The sequence below is a fragment of the Amblyomma maculatum genome, chromosome 3 (assembly GCF_055883805.1).
Source record: "Amblyomma maculatum isolate TAMU_Amacu chromosome 3, ASM5588380v1, whole genome shotgun sequence".
NCBI lineage: Eukaryota > Metazoa > Arthropoda > Arachnida > Ixodida > Ixodidae > Amblyomma > Amblyomma maculatum.
Window position 1 is genome coordinate 119897982 of NC_139346.1, and position 18123 is coordinate 119916104.

Here is an 18123-nt window from a genome sequence, read left to right on the forward strand (position 1 = left end):
ACGCCTTGTTATAATTATCTGCCTTTAAATGGGACAAGCACTTATCACATATGGTGCCCAAATCTTATACAGCTCTTTGCTCGTGAAGACGTTCCATATGATTCGCTTAGCCTAAACACAATTCCTTCCATACAAAACATAGGTGCGATCAGTCATTGACTCATTGAACCACGAAATATGCTGGTTCCAAGAAAAATGATAAATGCTAAACTAGCAAGCATCCAATGGAAGGCCTTTACATTTGTGTATAGTAGGTATCGGCTACTCAATACTCCCTCCGAGCGTCTTATTCAAGCTGCTTTTAGCGCTATTAGGGCCCGAGCATGTAATACACACCTGAAGCCTATGTACGCTTTATTCCAGACCTGAAAATCGAATCTAAAATGCATATTTCATTTCTAGCACCCAGAAAGCCAAGAGCGCATCACTCTGAATATTTATTTGAGCATCAAGCGCACAGAGAACGATTCTACTGCAGGGAACGCGTTCCAGCATACGAAACTATTCCCACCTCAATGTTGGTCCGGCCAAAACGCACGAAGATTAAGGCACAGTCTAAATGCGCGCATTAAAACGACAGCAGTAGCGAAATAACTTTTTTAAGCGACTTAGACATTTTTACGTATACACAGTATATTCCTGCCATCATCAACGCGAAACTCGAGAAGCAGAAGACACGGTGAAAGCATCCAGGCTCTAAATAAGAGACGAGAAAGGATCTACAATTGACATAAAATGAGCACTGCCAACAGTTATGCGGCTCAGACGCGCCTCTTAAAGTTATCATCGAAATATTCGTGATAGTTTCTCCGGTGCCAACAAAGCACTCACAGCTGACTGCATGCCGATGAAACGAATGCTTGCAAGCGAAAACGGTGGTCACGGTGTTACAAAACCAATAAGCCCTTTTGCATATCGTCTATTGCCGCTTAAAAAAAACTGACTATCACAAAAGAGACCATGTTACCCACACACTGCATCTTTGTCTGTCTTAAGTACTGCCTTATTTCTTGTTAGCAAAATTTATAGTGTCGCACATGGCATGTCGCCATCGTTACCACTGTTCAGAACATAATTTCTGCTATGCATTCGAATACATCTGCAATCAGCGCGTGTCGGTAATTTTGCGGTAGCAAGCCAGACTTCAGGAGACCAAGAAAATAATTATGCCAATCGAGGTTTCATGCTCTGATGCCTGCAATATCTTTATGTAAGCGGTACACTTCACTACGGTTGTTACTGGAATACTATCTCTCAATGTACGACAGACCTTTATGCCGCCAATCGAGCACTCCACGTGCTTTCTGACTTCAGAAATTTGAAGTGCTTGTTAAGTGTCTTTATCCACCATTTGGCTTTTCCCTCTCATAAATTGTGGAATTACCGGCCGCGCCCCTTGCATTGCTATATCTTAGTTTGCTAAAAAGCCTCTGTTCGACAAGAATACGTTCCTTTGGCCCCGTTAGGATGCATTTTGTTTATTATTTTGTACAATAATCGGCTAGCTCTGCATTTTGAGGAAACAAGGATTACGCTGAATGCCGTATTGTCACTACAAATGTAACTGTATTCGACGCCTTGTAATGTGAAGATATCTGTGACTGTGATAAAAGTCCCGGGTAGCAAATAAAGGCAAATCTAATGAAGCTGCATCACTTTGGAAGCAAGCTGCGATAAGAAAAATGTGCAGTTCCTGACAGTGTGAAACTTGTATTTTATAACCCGAACATCTATGGGGAGCAATGCAACACAAAGTAGACACATATGCTAATGATTCATTTCCTATGAAGCTGTGGCTGCCAAGAAGGTATCCTACAGTGTGAAGGTATTTTTATACGCAAAAGTTCAACTTTCGTCCAAACCTAGCATGTAATCGCGCGCACTGGCTCTATGTCACGGACACCAACGAAATATCAGCAGGCGCATCTCGAGAAGCTGCGTTACATTCGAGACAGCCTGCGATGGGGAAATAATGCCCTCTAGTAAATAATACTATATGACTTTTTAGGCTTGCGAAGAGTCCGCATACATCACTGCTGAAAAAAAAAGTAATTGGCTCATGTTTGTAAAAACTGTATCTTAGTACTTCCAGAGTCCCGCGCTGCTTCTGCAAATCCTGTTCAGCGGCTCGCTCCGCTGCCCCCACAACGCGGGCGACTACAGCTTTCCTGTCTTTTATCTGTGCGCAAAGATGCTTGACCCATAATCCGGGTGTCATGGATATGACAATGAGCTCCCTGCAAAATGAACTTCAGATTGTGCTTTGGCCGCAAACCATATATCCCGTGAAGGTACTTCTTGTGTTCCCAGGAAGCACAACACATTAGTCCAAATAATTCCGAGAGCACTGTGCAATGTACACTGCAGAAATGCGAAAGGCAGAGCGTTGCTGCTGCTCACGTTGTATCTCGTTTGCTCTTATGATTATTATTAATTGAATACACCGTCATATTATTGCTTTTGTAATAATTTTGTAATAACGACATAGTTTCACGCGACGATCGCAAATCATTTCGCATAGAACTCACTAGTCATTTCCAAGATGTGCAATCATTTCATCTGTGTTATCATTCATTCATTGGCTTTCAACTTTGCTTGGCGCCGCACGTTCATTTCTTGCTTTTTCTGCATGATCCCATGGATACCTTGATGATCTTTAATTTTTCTTGCCTTTTACAATTTGTAGTGTTTGTGTTAATTGCGCTGCCTTCATCAATATTCTATTTACCCCAGCTGTAGCCACTCCTTATGTAAAGTCCTGGGGCCCTTAAGGATGAAATGAATGAAATGGATATTTCTAATTGCCATTCATTGCAGCATCATTGTCACCTCTATTATCCTCGCGGTAGAAAAGTAAAATTACGATGTGCGTTTCACGATCCTGGGCATGGCATAGTTGCTTAAAGCGCTCAGCTGCGGATCCGAGGGATTAAGGTTCGATTCCCTGTAGAGAGCTAATTTTTATATTCCTGATGACGTCATAGGAATGACTGACAAGTGACACAGCGCACAGATCCAAAGCGCAGGTCCTGCCCACATCTCCCACACAACTCGTGAACACGAGGTTTAGTTTCATGAGCACAGAACGGCTTTCGCCTTAATATCGGCAATGTATCGACAAACAGTGATCCAACAATAGTCCAGCATTGATCCAGCACTGGCAACGATTTCAAACATACATTCTGCCAAGTACAGAACGCCTCCAATGATCGGTATTGCCTCAATGTCGGTTTGATGTTAGTCGGCTGCTTGGGTTGGTATACGGGAATCAACATCAACAAACACGCAAATTTATTTATTTTATTTTTACATGTACCTACATTCGTCAGCAGGGGCATTACAGTAGAGGCGCATACCATACCATTTTTTACTGTGGTATACCCCCTGTTACGAGACAAAGAAGCACTACGTTTCAACTCTTCTAACATACCTTCAGCTACAGAAGTGAGACTGTATGAAATAATCAATTAGCCTATCAACCTGGCATGAAACAATGAGAAGTGCCTTAACCAAACATGATTTCTATATGCCACTGTTGAAGCACGACGCAGGAATTAAAAAATCAGAAACCTTTTTGACGTTGGAATCGAAAATACAGTCTGAGTATTATTCGTTATCTGCAAGTCACAGAGCAAAGGTGCTGTGCACACCTCATGCAGACGCTTTCTTTCTGAATGAAAAGGCGATAATCCTCATTCAGCACAGGTTCATTCAAGAATACGTTGCAGCAAATCTAAGCTATTCTGCGCATGTTGTGTACTGCCTGATAAAGAATCTGAGAAAAAGTATATGAAAATTGCATATTGGCCCGTTGTCTAGCTGCTCATTTCTGCGGAACATGAAAATGGAGTCCATAATCATAAAGGGGTTTAATTTTCCTTTTACACAGTAAAACAAAGCATGATAAAAAGGACGCCCATGAAAGTTCAGAAGAGCATATCACAAAGGAGTGCATCAGTGTAGGGCGTAGTGCAGAGCGTTGATCTAAAATAGCGGCCTTGCATTCCAACGGGACAAATCTGTGATATCGAAGAAAATCATCCCCGCAAAATGTAATGCTAAGGGTATTGAACACTACAAGTAATGAAATCAGGAATGAATGAAGCAAGGGACTACTGAATATTCTTAGAAAAAGAAATGGGCGAAAAAAATATATAAATATGCATCCCATTTTTATACGGTGTATTCCTTGTGCCGCTAAACTCTACGGGCTTCGGGTCTTTAAAAGTAATCAATGCCTATCAGGAAAAGGTAATAACATCAAAATGATCGCTTCAGTAAGGCTGGCATAGAATAAAAAAAGTATCAGGCCAGTGACCACTGAATGTTTCTTTTCTATGCAAAGGTAATCAAGCGGCCCCAGAAAAAATATCGCCGTGATGCAAAGTACACAAGGTTGCCGATAGTCACAGGTGTCTACACATATTCAAGTCCGCGCGTATTTCTTCGTGCCAGCAGGGAATGTTGTCTCCGATGGCTCCCCAGCCGCGCATAAGGACAGCGCAGCGATCGTCAGGGTAGCCGGTGCCCAGAGGTCCTCCGCGTGTGCAGCCCAAGAAGCAGTGTTGGAGGAAGAACAGCACCTTGGGAGCGAGGAACAGACCAGGAAGGCGCTCACTGCTGCTACCCGGGAGTCGCCACCAGGTCAGATAGGCTAGCCGGGCGGCCATAGCGCGCTGGAGTGGTGTTTCAGTCATCGATGACTCATTAAGCGGTGCGACCGGTTGTTCATGGGTGACCTGCAATATGGTGACGGTAACGGATACAAGGGCTAAGGCCCCAAATGCACTTTTCAGCAGAAACGCGGTGACCATCCTTAACACACGATTAAAGAATCGTTGAGTTTCTTCTAACAACTGCTTCACAGAATGGTCTGATCCGGCCTAGCGTCATATATGTTATCTGGCCATCTGGCCAGCTCTTTCAGTATATTAACGTATGTGGATTATGCAACAAAATAGCCATGCCTTATCGTGCAACTTGATGCATGTTGGCAATAGTGCAAAATTGGTAATGAAACAGGTCAGGTAAAATATTCAGGGGACTCCCACAAGGTGGAGTAGATTTCTGAGGGAGTAATTGCTCAGTGACATCTACCCAAGCACAGCCATGCGGCTACAAAAGAAAGCTTACAGCTTTCTCAGCAACTTCGTAGTTAAATAAAAATTCATCCTGATCCGGAGATGGAACACGTCCCCACCTCCTTTCTGGAGCAGTCGCTTTACCCACTGAGCTATCCAGGACGGCCAGCGGATCAGATGGTTTCTAAGGGAGTAATTACTCAGTGACATCCGTCCAAGTACACCCATACGGCTACAAAGGAAAGCTTACAGATTTGTCAGAAGCTTCATAGTTAAAAAACACAGGTCAAGACAGATACATGGGCACGGTGATTATCATTGCTCACCGATCATGCACTTATGTAGCTCTCAACAAATGGTACGAGCACGACAGTTCCCTTCGTGACATAATTTGCAAAACATCCGTTTCTTGTCCTTCTTTCTATCTCTAACTGTAAATTACGCTTTTCTTACCAAACAGCGTCAGCAAATGGACTTAAATTTAGTGACGACGAACGTCTAAAACATTTAGTTCTAATGAGGGCTGCCTGAAGGACATAAGGGCGGAAGCTTCTCCATCCAGAATTTAAGGACTGCTTGACGAAAAATCTTGCCGATTTCAGCATTTAGCGACAAAGGTTATATTTTTGCTGGCAGCTATCAATATTTTTCTACTTTATGAAAGTTCAAGGTTCGTATTGGCAACAAGTTAGGCACCCTTCGGAGTGTGAAAAACTACAGCCTACCTAATGGGAAGCTGCAGTACTTTCGACATTTAGAAACAACTGAATGACTTGGATGTAACTGTACAGTTCTAGACACTATAACGACTGTAAATATTGTAAACGCAGGCACTGCTACTGTTACCATTTCGTGATAAAGTTCGGCTATGCACATTGCGCAAAATTAAAAAAAAGCGTACATAGAACGCACTACCGAAAATTTTGCAAACAAAAAGCGTCTTATACATCCGAAAAGACGGCACAATGTGCACAGTAAAATCAGGCTAAGTACTTTCGCGCTAGTATTTATTGCCGTAATTACATAATAAAGTATTGGGCTTCTCGTCAGTGCTCCGGAGGAGTACACAGTAACTCAGAGTTACATTTTTGCTGAGTTTTACATTTACGCTGGCTTCACCCTCAAGCTTCCTTGCGTAGCCCCATGCTGTCAAACAACACTTCCTGATCTACATTCGCTGACATTGTTTCCTCCATTAAAGCTATCGTTTCTTCGCTTAAAAGCGTTCTGATATAGATGACGTCATTGTTGCAGTCCAGCCCGATTCTGAGCACTGCCAAGAAGTCTGAATGCCTAAGTCGCTTAATTTATTAGTGTTCTTTTCCTGCACGTTTCATCTTTAGTTTTCATGTAAGCTCACAGACGTGTATTTTTTCTTGTTATTCCTTTGAATTGTGTGCTTTTATGTATCCCCACACCGCTCTTTATTGCCTTCGGGCCCTGAGGGTAAAAAAAGTTAAATAATTTCTAGAGACTCTTCGGCTGTCTTTCTGCTGATCACGAAAACATAAATGCATACTTGGGTCAACATCTTTCATTATTCTGTCACTCTGTAGTAACTCTCGCTTTTTCTGCTACCTGTCGTGCAGAGGCCTGAACGCAGTAGGCTGTGTTGAAGTCTGCAGAGACGCGCTTTTCCCAGAAGGAGAACCACTTGCGGCGCTCCTCCACAGCCTTGGAGCCTGCTGACGAAGCCAGTTCTTGCACTACCCCTTGAGCCAGTATCTGAACGGTCAAACAAGAAAATTATAAGGCATTATCGTTTTCTACCTCAATAGTAATTTCAATATCGTGGTGTTTATAATATATACTATACTGCACATTTTCATATTCCCGTGCATATCACGAAGCTGGCAGCTAACTTAGAGATGTCCCCACAGTACGAAACCAATGATATCGTTGGATGGGTGCTGAGGAGAAAGGGCAGAAATGCGCCTCCACGGGAGCTTTATCATATCCTTATATGCTATGCGGGTAACAATCCTAGGCATGCTAATTGAGAGTGTTTCTCATTTGCAAACAGCCCATAATAACCTGCGAGCGGGTCACGATCGCTACTCCAACTTCCTTCTATACTTTATGGCACGTTATGCACTGATGTCGTTCTTTCCTGCTGGCATTACGTGTCTCTTAGAGTAGTGGTGTACTATCTCCATTGCATTCTTGCTACCAGCGAAACTGGTGCGTAGCGACAACGTACATGATACGAAGCTTAAGGTCGGCACATACACTACAAAGTAATGTCAATAACTGAGGCTTTAAACAAGCCCCTAAGTGTCCAGAAAAAGGTGTTAGGCATTGAGTAGTTTCCTTAAAAGGTATAAACCTAACAAAGTATTTTTCGTTACTCGTAGCAGTTTGAAAAACGCTCAAGTCTCGGCCATCGGCTAGGTAGCAAACCTTTAGCGACAAAGGCGATTACGCTGCAAGTGGCTCGCAAAGAAACAGATGCCAGGAGAGCAGCTGTAGAAGTTAGGTACTACTTTCACTAACTTTATTGGCCTTAACCGAATGGAACACTGAACTGTAAGCGCCCAATTTTTTTTCGGCGCAATGTTAGGCTTTCTGTATCAATTAGTAAAATTAGTAACGATTGTGCCAGAAACGTGGTACAAAAAGTTTACCGAGTAGTATTGAATCAAGCCATGCGCTCGTTGTTGTGTAGTCTGATGCTGGAAATCATGAGTAGCGGCAGCGAGTACGATTGTGCGTCAATAAAAGTGATGAGCCGAAACAAAATATAATTTCACCAACCAGACAATAATTAGTTATTGTTTAGTACACAGTATCATCAAGTTTAGTTTCTACACCCAAGATCGTTAAGGCACATGGCGTATACATCATCGACAGAAGCTTTAGTAAGCCATGGCCACCACATCATCCAAAATTATGGAAAAAGCTGTGGCCCCATCTAGTGACAAACGCTAAAAGCACGTCAAGGCGATGCGAAAGGTGGCTGGTTCTTGCCGATGGCCGCAGCGGAAAGCGCGTAAAATATAATAAAAGAAAGCGAGCACTATTTAAAGTATAGATAACAGTGTGCACTTACAAAAACCAGTGACATTTTCCCAAGATGTTGCCACATGTGTTACCTCAGCGGTAATTCCAGCGTTTAGCAGAAAGAGGCGACACCAGAAATTTTTATGCGATTTTTCGTGCTAACATAAAATTATAATTCATCGTTGCTTAGATATATTAGCGGCCGATTTATATCATATGAGGCAAGATATTTTAACTTTCACCATACTCTCATTACATATTCTGGTCAGTGTTCTGTCTATTTTGAAAATTCACTACACTGCAACCTTTATAAACAAGAAGCCATTAGGATGCCGGCGGTACCGGCGTGAAGAATGAAAGAGTAAATAATGCTAAGAACAGTGCGATAGTTGTCCCATTTATATAAGTGAATTTGATGGGCCCACGTGCTCAGGAATGGAAACTGCAGCGTACAGTCAACCAGAGTGATTGTACAACGAAAAAATAAAATACACCTCATGTACTTGGCCTGGTAGCGAGGCTTAGGAAGATACCACAAAGTTGTCTAATATCTCGGCGTACTTGTCTCTATTAACAAAATATGCGGTCTCCTAAAATTCAGGTCGACGAAGTAAAAATGTGGGAGCATTTCTTTGCTCGTGGAGGGCTGGGACATGATATATAATCACGGGACGTATACCTAACGACGAAATTAAAATTATAATTGAATTGCTCCAAGCCAGGGCATGAACTATCATCCCTCTATTCCTCACCCGAGAGCACAACTCACTACTCCATGCCGTCTTCTGCGATCGAGTCCAAAATTCTCTTTGTCTATTGTATGGATCTCAGGGAAGAATAATAGCCGCAATAAGAAAAAGGGCTACCAATAAAAAAAAAAACCACTATAAAACAAAATGAGAACGATAATGCAGCGGTGGCGGAGCGGTAGAACATCCGCCTCGCACGCAAGAGGACCGGGGTTCAAATCACGTTGCCACGCAATTCTCCACCGGATTAAAAAAAAAAAATTCCGCGTGTCGATGGAATTGCATAAACAGGTTTGGGGTGCGACCTGATGCCGGTGAAAACCTTCGGCAACGCACTCCCTCACCAGAACAGGAGTTGGCCACCCTGGTGCAGTAATTGGCCACAACCTCTCATGATAAGCTCTAGACCGGGTTAAGTGGAGAAATATGGGAGAGGCCTTCGCCCTTCAGTGGGTATAGTCAGGGTGATGATGATGATGATGGCAATGATGAAAAATGAGTAAATTAGAAATAATTAAATATATACATTAAAGAATTATTAAACAAAACAATTAAAAAGATCGACAGAAATTAGATAAACGGAGGGAAAGTAAGGTCGCAGACGTCTCAAAAGCAACGAAATGCAGGAGTTAATAGCGAAACTAGACCTGGAACTAGCAGAGTTTTTGCACTTTAGCACAGGGACCTCGACAGGCGCTTGGCGGACCCTCCTTTTCTCCCCTCTCCACTGTAACGGCCAGCATTTGCGCTTGTTTCCTTAGTATTGTTCACAAGACATCAACACTGATCTCGTCCGAATGATGGCGGCATGCGTTTCTGCTCGTTTCTTACCCGTGTTTTCCCTTTTAACGTCTCTGGAAAGCAGCCTATTTAATTTCCCTCAATACTACGACCCCTTACGTCTCCAAATTTAGCTCACATAAATTCCCATTTGATGTAATGTGAAACCTTGGGAGTGTTTCTGGTACTTCATTCATTAGAAAGCGCGAAAGGTTTGGTATAGTTTGATGGGTTGAACGTGCCGAAGTGACTGGCTTTCACTGACGCTGTAGTGGAAGACTTCGAAAATTTCGACCACCTGGGTACTTTAACGTGCCGTGACATCGCGCTGCACACGGACGCCACTCCACTTTGCATCCACCGAAATGCAGCCGCCGGCGGTCGGTATCTATAACCCGGGTACTCCAGAACAGTAGTTACAATCTTGACAACTACAGCACCGCGGTGGGTCATAGCGCAAACGTCACGGGCGAATAGAGATAGGCCCACAGACAGGACTTGCGTAAGTGTCTCTCTTTTCGCCATGTACGTTTTCACCGCTGTGTCAAAAATGAACGCATTTGAGTTTTGAAACACATTTTTATTTACCTTACGTGTGTGAATAGGGCACCGTTCAATCTAGAAAACACTTCAACACTATGCTACCACTAGGATTGTGCTAATAATTTTCTTTACTGGTGACATTTTATTGCGTAAGAATTAAATGTTTATGTATGAGGTTTGGCGTCCCCAAAAGCTGTGTACACAATTTCATCATTACAAAGCGTTATAAAAAAACGAATAGGGAATGAAAAAATCTCCGTCTTAGAAATGGTCAATCAAAAAAGTCAATTAGATGTCGAGTTTCGGTCACGTGTAACTGGAAGTGACGTGTCTGCATGTGGGTCACACGACAGCAAGTTGGGCATTTGAGAAAAAGAAACAAAATGAGTAGAATTGGTCAGATAATGTGTATGGTATCTTCAATCGAATAATAAAGAAAAAGTTCCTAAGCAATTTCATAATCTTCAGGGGAGAAACGTGAAAACTTGAGCCTTGCTGCTGCGCACGGTAGATCGCGGTTCCCTTGGTGAACCAAGCCAGTGTTCCGTTTAGCGCATTAAAGTTCACAGGAGTTCTATATTTGTTTGCAGGAAAAAAAAAGACCCAACATCTGCCACTAGCGTAATCTTGCTAACAGGTCTAGCGGATAAATCTTGCCGCCGCGAGATTTTCATCATGAACCAAGAAAAGCTCTAACCTTAAAAATAAATAAACATTCGCAGGTTACTACGCAAAGTCGTCAACGACGCAGCTGCTTTCATAATTGCATCAGCGTGAAATTCCGCAAGGGGTGCGCGATATGGAGTGTGCAGCAGCAAAGCTCAAGCTTTCGCAAATCTTAAGGGCTGATTTTGCACTGCTCTCAATTTGTTTTTATTGCGATAGCATTACTGCGCCAGATTTCGAGCCGTCGAGTAACTAACCGCCGGTCGCCACGGTTGATCTTGAACAGTCGGGAAGAAGAAAAAGAAGAGAAGAAGAAGAAGACGAAGAAGAAGAAGAGGAACGCTCGGTCACCGGCTGCTAATGCTTTCACTCCACATTTGGTTCTGCAGCATTGAACCCTTCTCATATGTGAGCCGGTAGCTTACGCTCTCGTGTCATATTCTTAAATGATGAGCTTAAGTGTCGCAATAATGTAGCACATTAGACTGATAGGGCGTGATAGGGGAATAATGTAGCAGGCAAAAGAAGCTTCCGTCGTTGCTATCGCAGTTCAACTAGGGTTAACCAGAGTTAAGCCACTACTAATTTTAATTTTGTAAGAGCAGTTTGTAAGATAAGTACTGAAAATATTATAGATGTGTATCCTCACGCTACACACTTCGCATACACTTGACGTTTAGATATTGAATACGAAATTTTCTTCCACCCCAACTTGTTAACTACTAGGAAGCTTCGAATTTTAACGCGATATTGTTAAAGGCGCGTTCACCGAAAATCCAGCATCTGCGGATGGCATCGACATTGGCAGCATAAAACCACGAGTGTGGCGCAAGTAGGCGCCATTTGGCAGGGGACATATGGCCGAGCTGTAACTGAAAGTACGGTTTCCTGACATTACGTTTGCAGGAGCTTCCAACTACGGTCTTCTTCCACACGTTAGGGTGATTACAGAATCAGCCTGCCAAGACAATTGTATTCACGTTAATCCTAGGCAACCAAAGGACTTCCACGAAGTTTGATTAAACCGGGCCTTTTGTGAGGTTTGTAGCCTAATTTTCGCGCCATACCCATAAAAGCGAACCTTAATTGTCCTTCATAATTTTCCATATCAAACTGCTGTCCTGAGTTTTTTCAGTTGTAACAGAAAATTTGTTCACACTTTACAAAATGTTGAGATATAAAATTAACGTTTAAATATGCACATGTTTTGTATACGAAATGATTTCTTTGATATCATTCATTCTGTTACTTTATTTACATATTGCTCACGGAATTCCGAGCTCTACGCAGATCCCTATCTTGATTTAGAGCTGTGCTGCAAGAGTATGCGCCCTGCTTTGCATCCTCATCCAAGGTGCCTGAAGCGACCGTTACCAAACACTGTAATATCACAATCGACGATGCCCGACCCATCCGGCAGTAACATTACCGCATCTCCCCCAAGGAAGGCGAACACACCGCAACACAACTCAAATAATTGCTTATGGATGGTGTCATTCAACCACCTCACAGGCAATGGTCTCGCCTGTCGACGTAGGAAAGAAGAAAGACGGAACATTGTGGTTTCGTGGTGATTACAGTAAGTTGAAAAGCATCACAAAAAAAGATGTTTACCCGGTAACCAGCATCGACGACTCCCTTGAACTCCCTCGACGCCCTCGATGACTCGCCGGCCTCATTATTTGTTATCCATCGATTTGAAAAGTGGTTAGTGACAGATACAAGTTGACGAATGGGACCGTGGGAAGACGGAATTTGTTACCCCGATGGTCTTTAGAGTTTGAACTACTGCCTTCCTATGTTAAGCCCCGGCAACTTTTCAGCAGATGATGGAATCGGTCCTCGCTGGCCTTAAATGGCAGTTTTGCTTAGTTTACTTAGATGACGTCGTTGTCTTCTCAGAAAAGTGTAAACGGCACCTTGGACGTCTGAGACGTGTGCTGGATGCTCTTAGATTGGCTAACTTGACAGTTAAGCTTGAGAAATGTCACTTCGATTAAACAAAGCTGAAATTTATTGGCCATGCGGTTGGTACAGACGGCGTTAAGCCAAATCCCGATAAAATAGTCGCCATAATGAAATTCCCTGTTCCCACGTACAAGAAAAGTGTAAAACGGTTCCTGGGTTTCTGCGCCTATTACCGCCGCTTCATACGTGACTTCTCAATGATTGCTAATCCGCTGAAACGTCTGATACGTGACGATGCACCGTTTGTCTGGTCCTCTGAGCACCAAGAAACTTTCGAGAAGTTGCGCAGACAGCTACAAACACTACCAACTCTTGCGCACTCTGATGAGACAACTGACATCGATGTACACACTGATGCCAGTGGCGCTGGACTGGGTGCTGTACTCGTCCAACATCAGGCTGGCATAGAAAGATTGATACCATGCCCGAGCCACACTCTTTCTGGTGCTGAGCGGAAATACTCTACACAAAAAAAAGTGTCTGGCTGTCGTGTCGGACACTACCTCACTGTCGCCTTTTCAAAGTGATAACCGATCACGTTTATCTGCGTTGGCTGGCGAGTCTTAGAGACCCATCTGGCCGTCTGGCCCGGTGGAGTCTGCGACAGCAGGAATTCAATTACAGAATTGTCTATAAATCCGGGAGAAAACATGAAGACGCCGGCACGTGTTCATGTGCTCCTATAGAGAGAGGTAATGACGGGATAGACAGTGAGACAGAAGAAAGTCGCTTCCTTGGCGTGGTCGGTGACAAAATGGATGACATGACAGCGAGCAGACGACGAACTCAGATTTGTTATTGACGACCTGGAGGGCCGTACTGCTGACGTGCCCGTCATCTTTTCAGATCTCTTTCCTCGTTTTATTTTCGCAATGGTGTTCTCAAACATAAATCAACTACTGAGACTCGGCCCTATCTCCTCGTTGTTCCTTCAGATCTGCGTGACGACATCCTTCTCGTTTGTCCCGAGAAACCAGCCACCGGACACTTAGGTTTCGCCCGCACGCTATCCCGAGTTCGTAAAGCGTACTACTGGCCAAAACTTGATGCCACTGCTCACCAGTACGTCAGGGCCTGCCGCCAGTGCCAACACCGTACGTCACTACCACTGAAGCCTGCGGGTTTGCTGCAGCCAATTACACCCCCTGCTACTCACTTCGACCAAGCCGGTCTCGCTCTTCTGGGCTCCTTCCCACAGTCTGCAGCCGGTAACAAGTGTGGGAATGTTGAATCCGACTATTTAACGAGGTATGCAGAAACGAAGGCGGTGGATCGCGGCACGTCTTCCGAGATCGCCAAATTTTTCATGCACCATATAGTCTTGAGGCATGGTGCCCCATCGTATGTGATTACTGACAAAGGCGCAGCGTTCACGGCACAGCTTATTCAAGACATGCACGAACTCAGCCACCGAAGCCACTGCAAGTCTACGGCATATCACCCTCAAAGCAATAGGCTGATGGTAAGAATAAATAGTATCATCAACGATATGATCTCGATGTATGTGGAAACGCAGGACAAGAACTGGGATGAGATCCTTCCATATGTGACATACGCTTATAACACCGCCATGCAAGAAACAACTCGGTTCACTCCGCTTCACCTCATCTACGGAAGAGACGTCCAGGCGATGTTGGACGCCTGATACCGTGCACGTTTGAAAACAAGCCGTTGACACTGGAAATTGAGCTATTCTTTCAACACGCTGAGGAAGCGCGCCAACTTGTACGCCTCAAATTAAAGATCAGCAGTCTGTGGATGCTCGCCGGTACAGCCGTTGACACCGGCACGTCGACATGTCAAGCACCTGGAGAAAAAGCTTGGGTTTGAACCTCAGTTAGAGGCCTGGAACTGTCGGAAAAATAAATATGCCGGTAATTCGGTCCCTACAGAATACTGCTCGGTGTAACGGACGTCGAATATGAAGTTTTTCGCGAAGGTATTAGCAAATCTAGCCGTCGCCAACCGCGCTCAGATGTTGTGCACATCGCCCCACTGAAACCCTAATTTACTCAGTGATGTGTGATGCAATGTTGTGGCAATATGGTGATATGTGGTGCTGTGGTGTGATTTCATGCGTTGAATACCCTTTACTGTCACACATCCCGCTTCAGTGATTTTGTATTTTTTTAGGGGAGGGATTAAAAGAGTTCGCGCATTTGGTAGTTGCGAGCGGTGACCCCAAGGCTGTCTTTGTCAACTGAGCTACAAGTGCTGATTTAGATATTTGTGACAATTTTATATACACATTCAACTGAGCTGTCAGCTGTCTCTGTCAACTGAGCTGTCTAGTTTAGATATTTCTGACAATTTATTTAGACTAGTTTAGATATTTGTGGCAGCCCCTGCAGGCTCTTCTGCATCAAATGGGTTAAGAAAAATACCTTCTAAAGTAGCAGTTACAAAAACGTAATCAAGATGTTTATGCACATTGTGGATTTAATATGGTACATACATTGAAAAAAGAAGAAAATGAGCCAACACATAATAAGCGAAAAATAGGTATGTGCCTTCGATCGCTGATAAACTTTTGCACAATGGAAGAGACCATGTTGTGACAGGAATTGAGTTGCAGTGTTTATTAGTTCGGGAAAAATTGCTGTGTATGGAAATATCACTCTGGGCAAACTATTGCTTTAGATTAAAGCTGTGATGACTCTTGGTGGATCGTGGAGTATCGGAGGGGTGGTGCACATCAGGTGTTACATGGGAAGCTGAATTAATGATGCAATGCCATAACTTCAATGAATCAATGTGACAGCGCACAGACCGGGTGGTTAGATTCAAAGCATATGGCACAAGAATGTGAGAAATGGTGACCATGACTATGACATTTTAACTTGATTGCATTTCTTTGACTGCTCTTGATTATGTTAATGTCCCCATGTTTATGAGGATTCCATGCTAGACAGGCGTTTTTAAGAACCGGACGAAATAAGGATGTGCACATTAAGCGCTTAGTTCATTTTGAACCATTAGACAATGTTCTGAAATACCCAAGCGATTTCAGTGCTTAGAGCAAACGAAATTAATATGATTTGGCCAAGACATGTTAGTAGTAAATATCAAGAGGACCTTTGAAATATATTTGTAAACGACTAATGAATAAGTCGGCATAGACCTCAAAGCTGTCCGTGAGGTTGGGATGAGCGAGGAGCCTAACTTATCACCTCATGCCTGCTGGCACTTACCAGCTTCAAGGAAAGAATTCACGGCCACAATATTCGGTGCTCAATTCCACAAAAGTATTATATTCCATGTAAAATATCTTCCAAACAATCACCCACTTCTCCCACCAGAGTGCAACATTTTCCATGTTACCTCAATACCTCGCTGAACCTATTGACTGACTGCTCACCTGCCCGAGGGTGGCGTAGTTGTACGCCTCTAGGCCGCCGTCATAGAAGTACGGAGGCCTGAAACGGCGAAACAGCCTGGCCGGCTTGTCTCCAGCGCGCCGCAAAGCTTCAAATGCTGCTTGAACCAGCGGAGGCTGGACGTGCCGGATCCGAAGCTCGGTCAGCCACACGTAAAGGAAATCCTTGTACAGGGTGTCTGTTCCGGCGTAGTAGTAGATTGATTTTCCTCGCTTGGCCGAGTCCGGGTATTCCAGTGCAGGGCCTTTGGTAGCGTTCTCCTGTGCGCGAGGCGCCCCCGGTTGCGTGATGGACGAGAGTGTCTCCATCATAGCCGCAATCATGGCAGCCACATTGAGAAGCCGCTGCACTGGAATTCTGTACTCCGCTGTTGCATGGAAAGCGCATGCCATCTGCATTGAGTCTCTATCATAGTTTATTTGTTAGAAATGCGATAAGCGGGACGTACAATGAATAGCAGCGTTGTAAAAGTGAGGGATTTGGCATGAATCTTACTTCAACTGCCTCTATTTCATTTTTACAATTATTTTTTGTCATCAGGAACTAAAGAAGTTGAGCCAGGGAGAAAAGTGGAAAGTGATCGCAGGATGCCAGCACTCATCCTTCGTCTCCTTTCCTTTTCTCTTGAATTATGTATACTCCGCTGGAAAGATCAATGTCCCTTGCCAAAACCAACTATAGCATACTTTTTCGAAATAATAAGTTTAGGTTTCAGCTTTATTTTCTGCCCCCGTTTCTCCTTTTAAAAATGGTGCCATTACATGTTCCTTACAATGGTGTAACAAGAAATGCACGAATGCCTCCTTTTCATTGTTTTCATTAACACAGCTCGGTCTCTTTCACTTGAATAATGTATACTCCGCTGGTAAGATCAATTTCCCTTGCCAAAACCAACTATAGCATACTTTTTCGAAATAACAAGTTTAGGTTTCAGCTTTGTTTTCTGTGTAGGCCCCCGTGTCTCCTTTCAAAAATGATGCCGTTACATGTTCCTTATAATGGTGTAACAAGAAATTCACGAACGCCTCCTTTTCATTCTTTTCATTAACTCAAAGGAAGCGGATAATTTTTCGAAGGTTGACCAAATCTATGTGGGCAAGCTATATGGCACTGGCTGGCACTCACGTGCACCTCCAGGGGCTTAGTAATATATTTTTTTTACTAATCCTTTACAAGTGCGCTTGAATATGTTAGTTAAAGCAGATAATAATAGCGGCGTAAGGAATATTTAATTAATCTTTAATATACAAGAAAATTGTGAAGTCACAAAACATGTTGAGAATCAGAGACCGCACCTGGAATATATATGTAGAGGCTCCGATGACACTGTCGTTCAAAGAAATTCCTTCCGCAATGCCATAGCAAAGGGCACGAGAAAGCTTCGCATTTGAGTGCGGCCACTTACCATGATCTATGTTCATGACACCGCCAGGATAAAGCAGAGCGTCGTTCACTATTTTTCCGCAAACATCCTCTCTAGTCATCTGAAATGCACAAACAGTATGCAATAGCAGACAATCTCCATTATGCAACATTAAAATTATTTATCTGTTATGCTTCATATAAGAACGTTGAATCGCCCGTACTTAAAGGCATGATTCTCAATAAAGGAACGGTAAAATGATATCCAACCGCACCTTCCAGTACCGAGAGGCATCTGTAATCCAAGGGGAAATTTCTGATTGCTCAACCAGTATATATAATTAGACAAATGTTATTGTATCTACCTACAAATACATTGTGACAGAGCCGTTTTGTTCGGATACTTGGATGGAGCGACCTATATTATAAACAGGCATAATAAAATATACTGAAAGCAGCACCACTAACGTAAAATGTATGCTGATACCAAGACAATACAGAAACGTTGATTAATTTTGAACATATATTGAGAGTAAGTTGACCTCCGTTTTGACGTAGGTTCATGCATCTCTTGTCTAAGCGAGACCATATTTTCGT

The 18123-nt window shown here is 43.4% G+C and overlaps 1 protein-coding gene across 1 annotated transcript; it reads right to left on the reverse strand.

The window, feature by feature from the left end:
- Positions 1-4406: 4406 nt before the first annotated feature.
- On the reverse strand, positions 4407-17648 carry LOC146195826 (uncharacterized). The gene is made up of 4 exons (XM_084596284.1): positions 17570-17648; positions 16146-16531; positions 6660-6806; positions 4407-4739 (listed from the first exon to the last, which is right to left on the reverse strand). The coding sequence occupies exons 1-4, from the start codon at positions 17646-17648 to the stop codon at positions 4407-4409; spliced, it is 945 nt and encodes a 314-aa protein (XP_084452410.1).
- Positions 17649-18123: the final 475 nt, after the last annotated feature.

Bases quoted from the DNA above. Each gene is read 5' to 3' on its own strand.
- LOC146195826 (XM_084596284.1), bottom strand. From the start codon at position 17,648: ATGACTAGAGAGGATGTTTGCGGAAAAATAGTGAACGACGCTCTGCTT. The intron at 6,807-16,145 runs GTGAGCAGTCAG...TTGACCGTTCAG, and splicing joins ACTACGCCACCCTCGGGCAG to ATACTGGCTCAAGGGGTAGT. The intron at 4,740-6,659 runs GTAGCAGAAAAA...ACCATATTGCAG, and splicing joins TTCAGGCCTCTGCACGACAG to GTCACCCATGAACAACCGGT.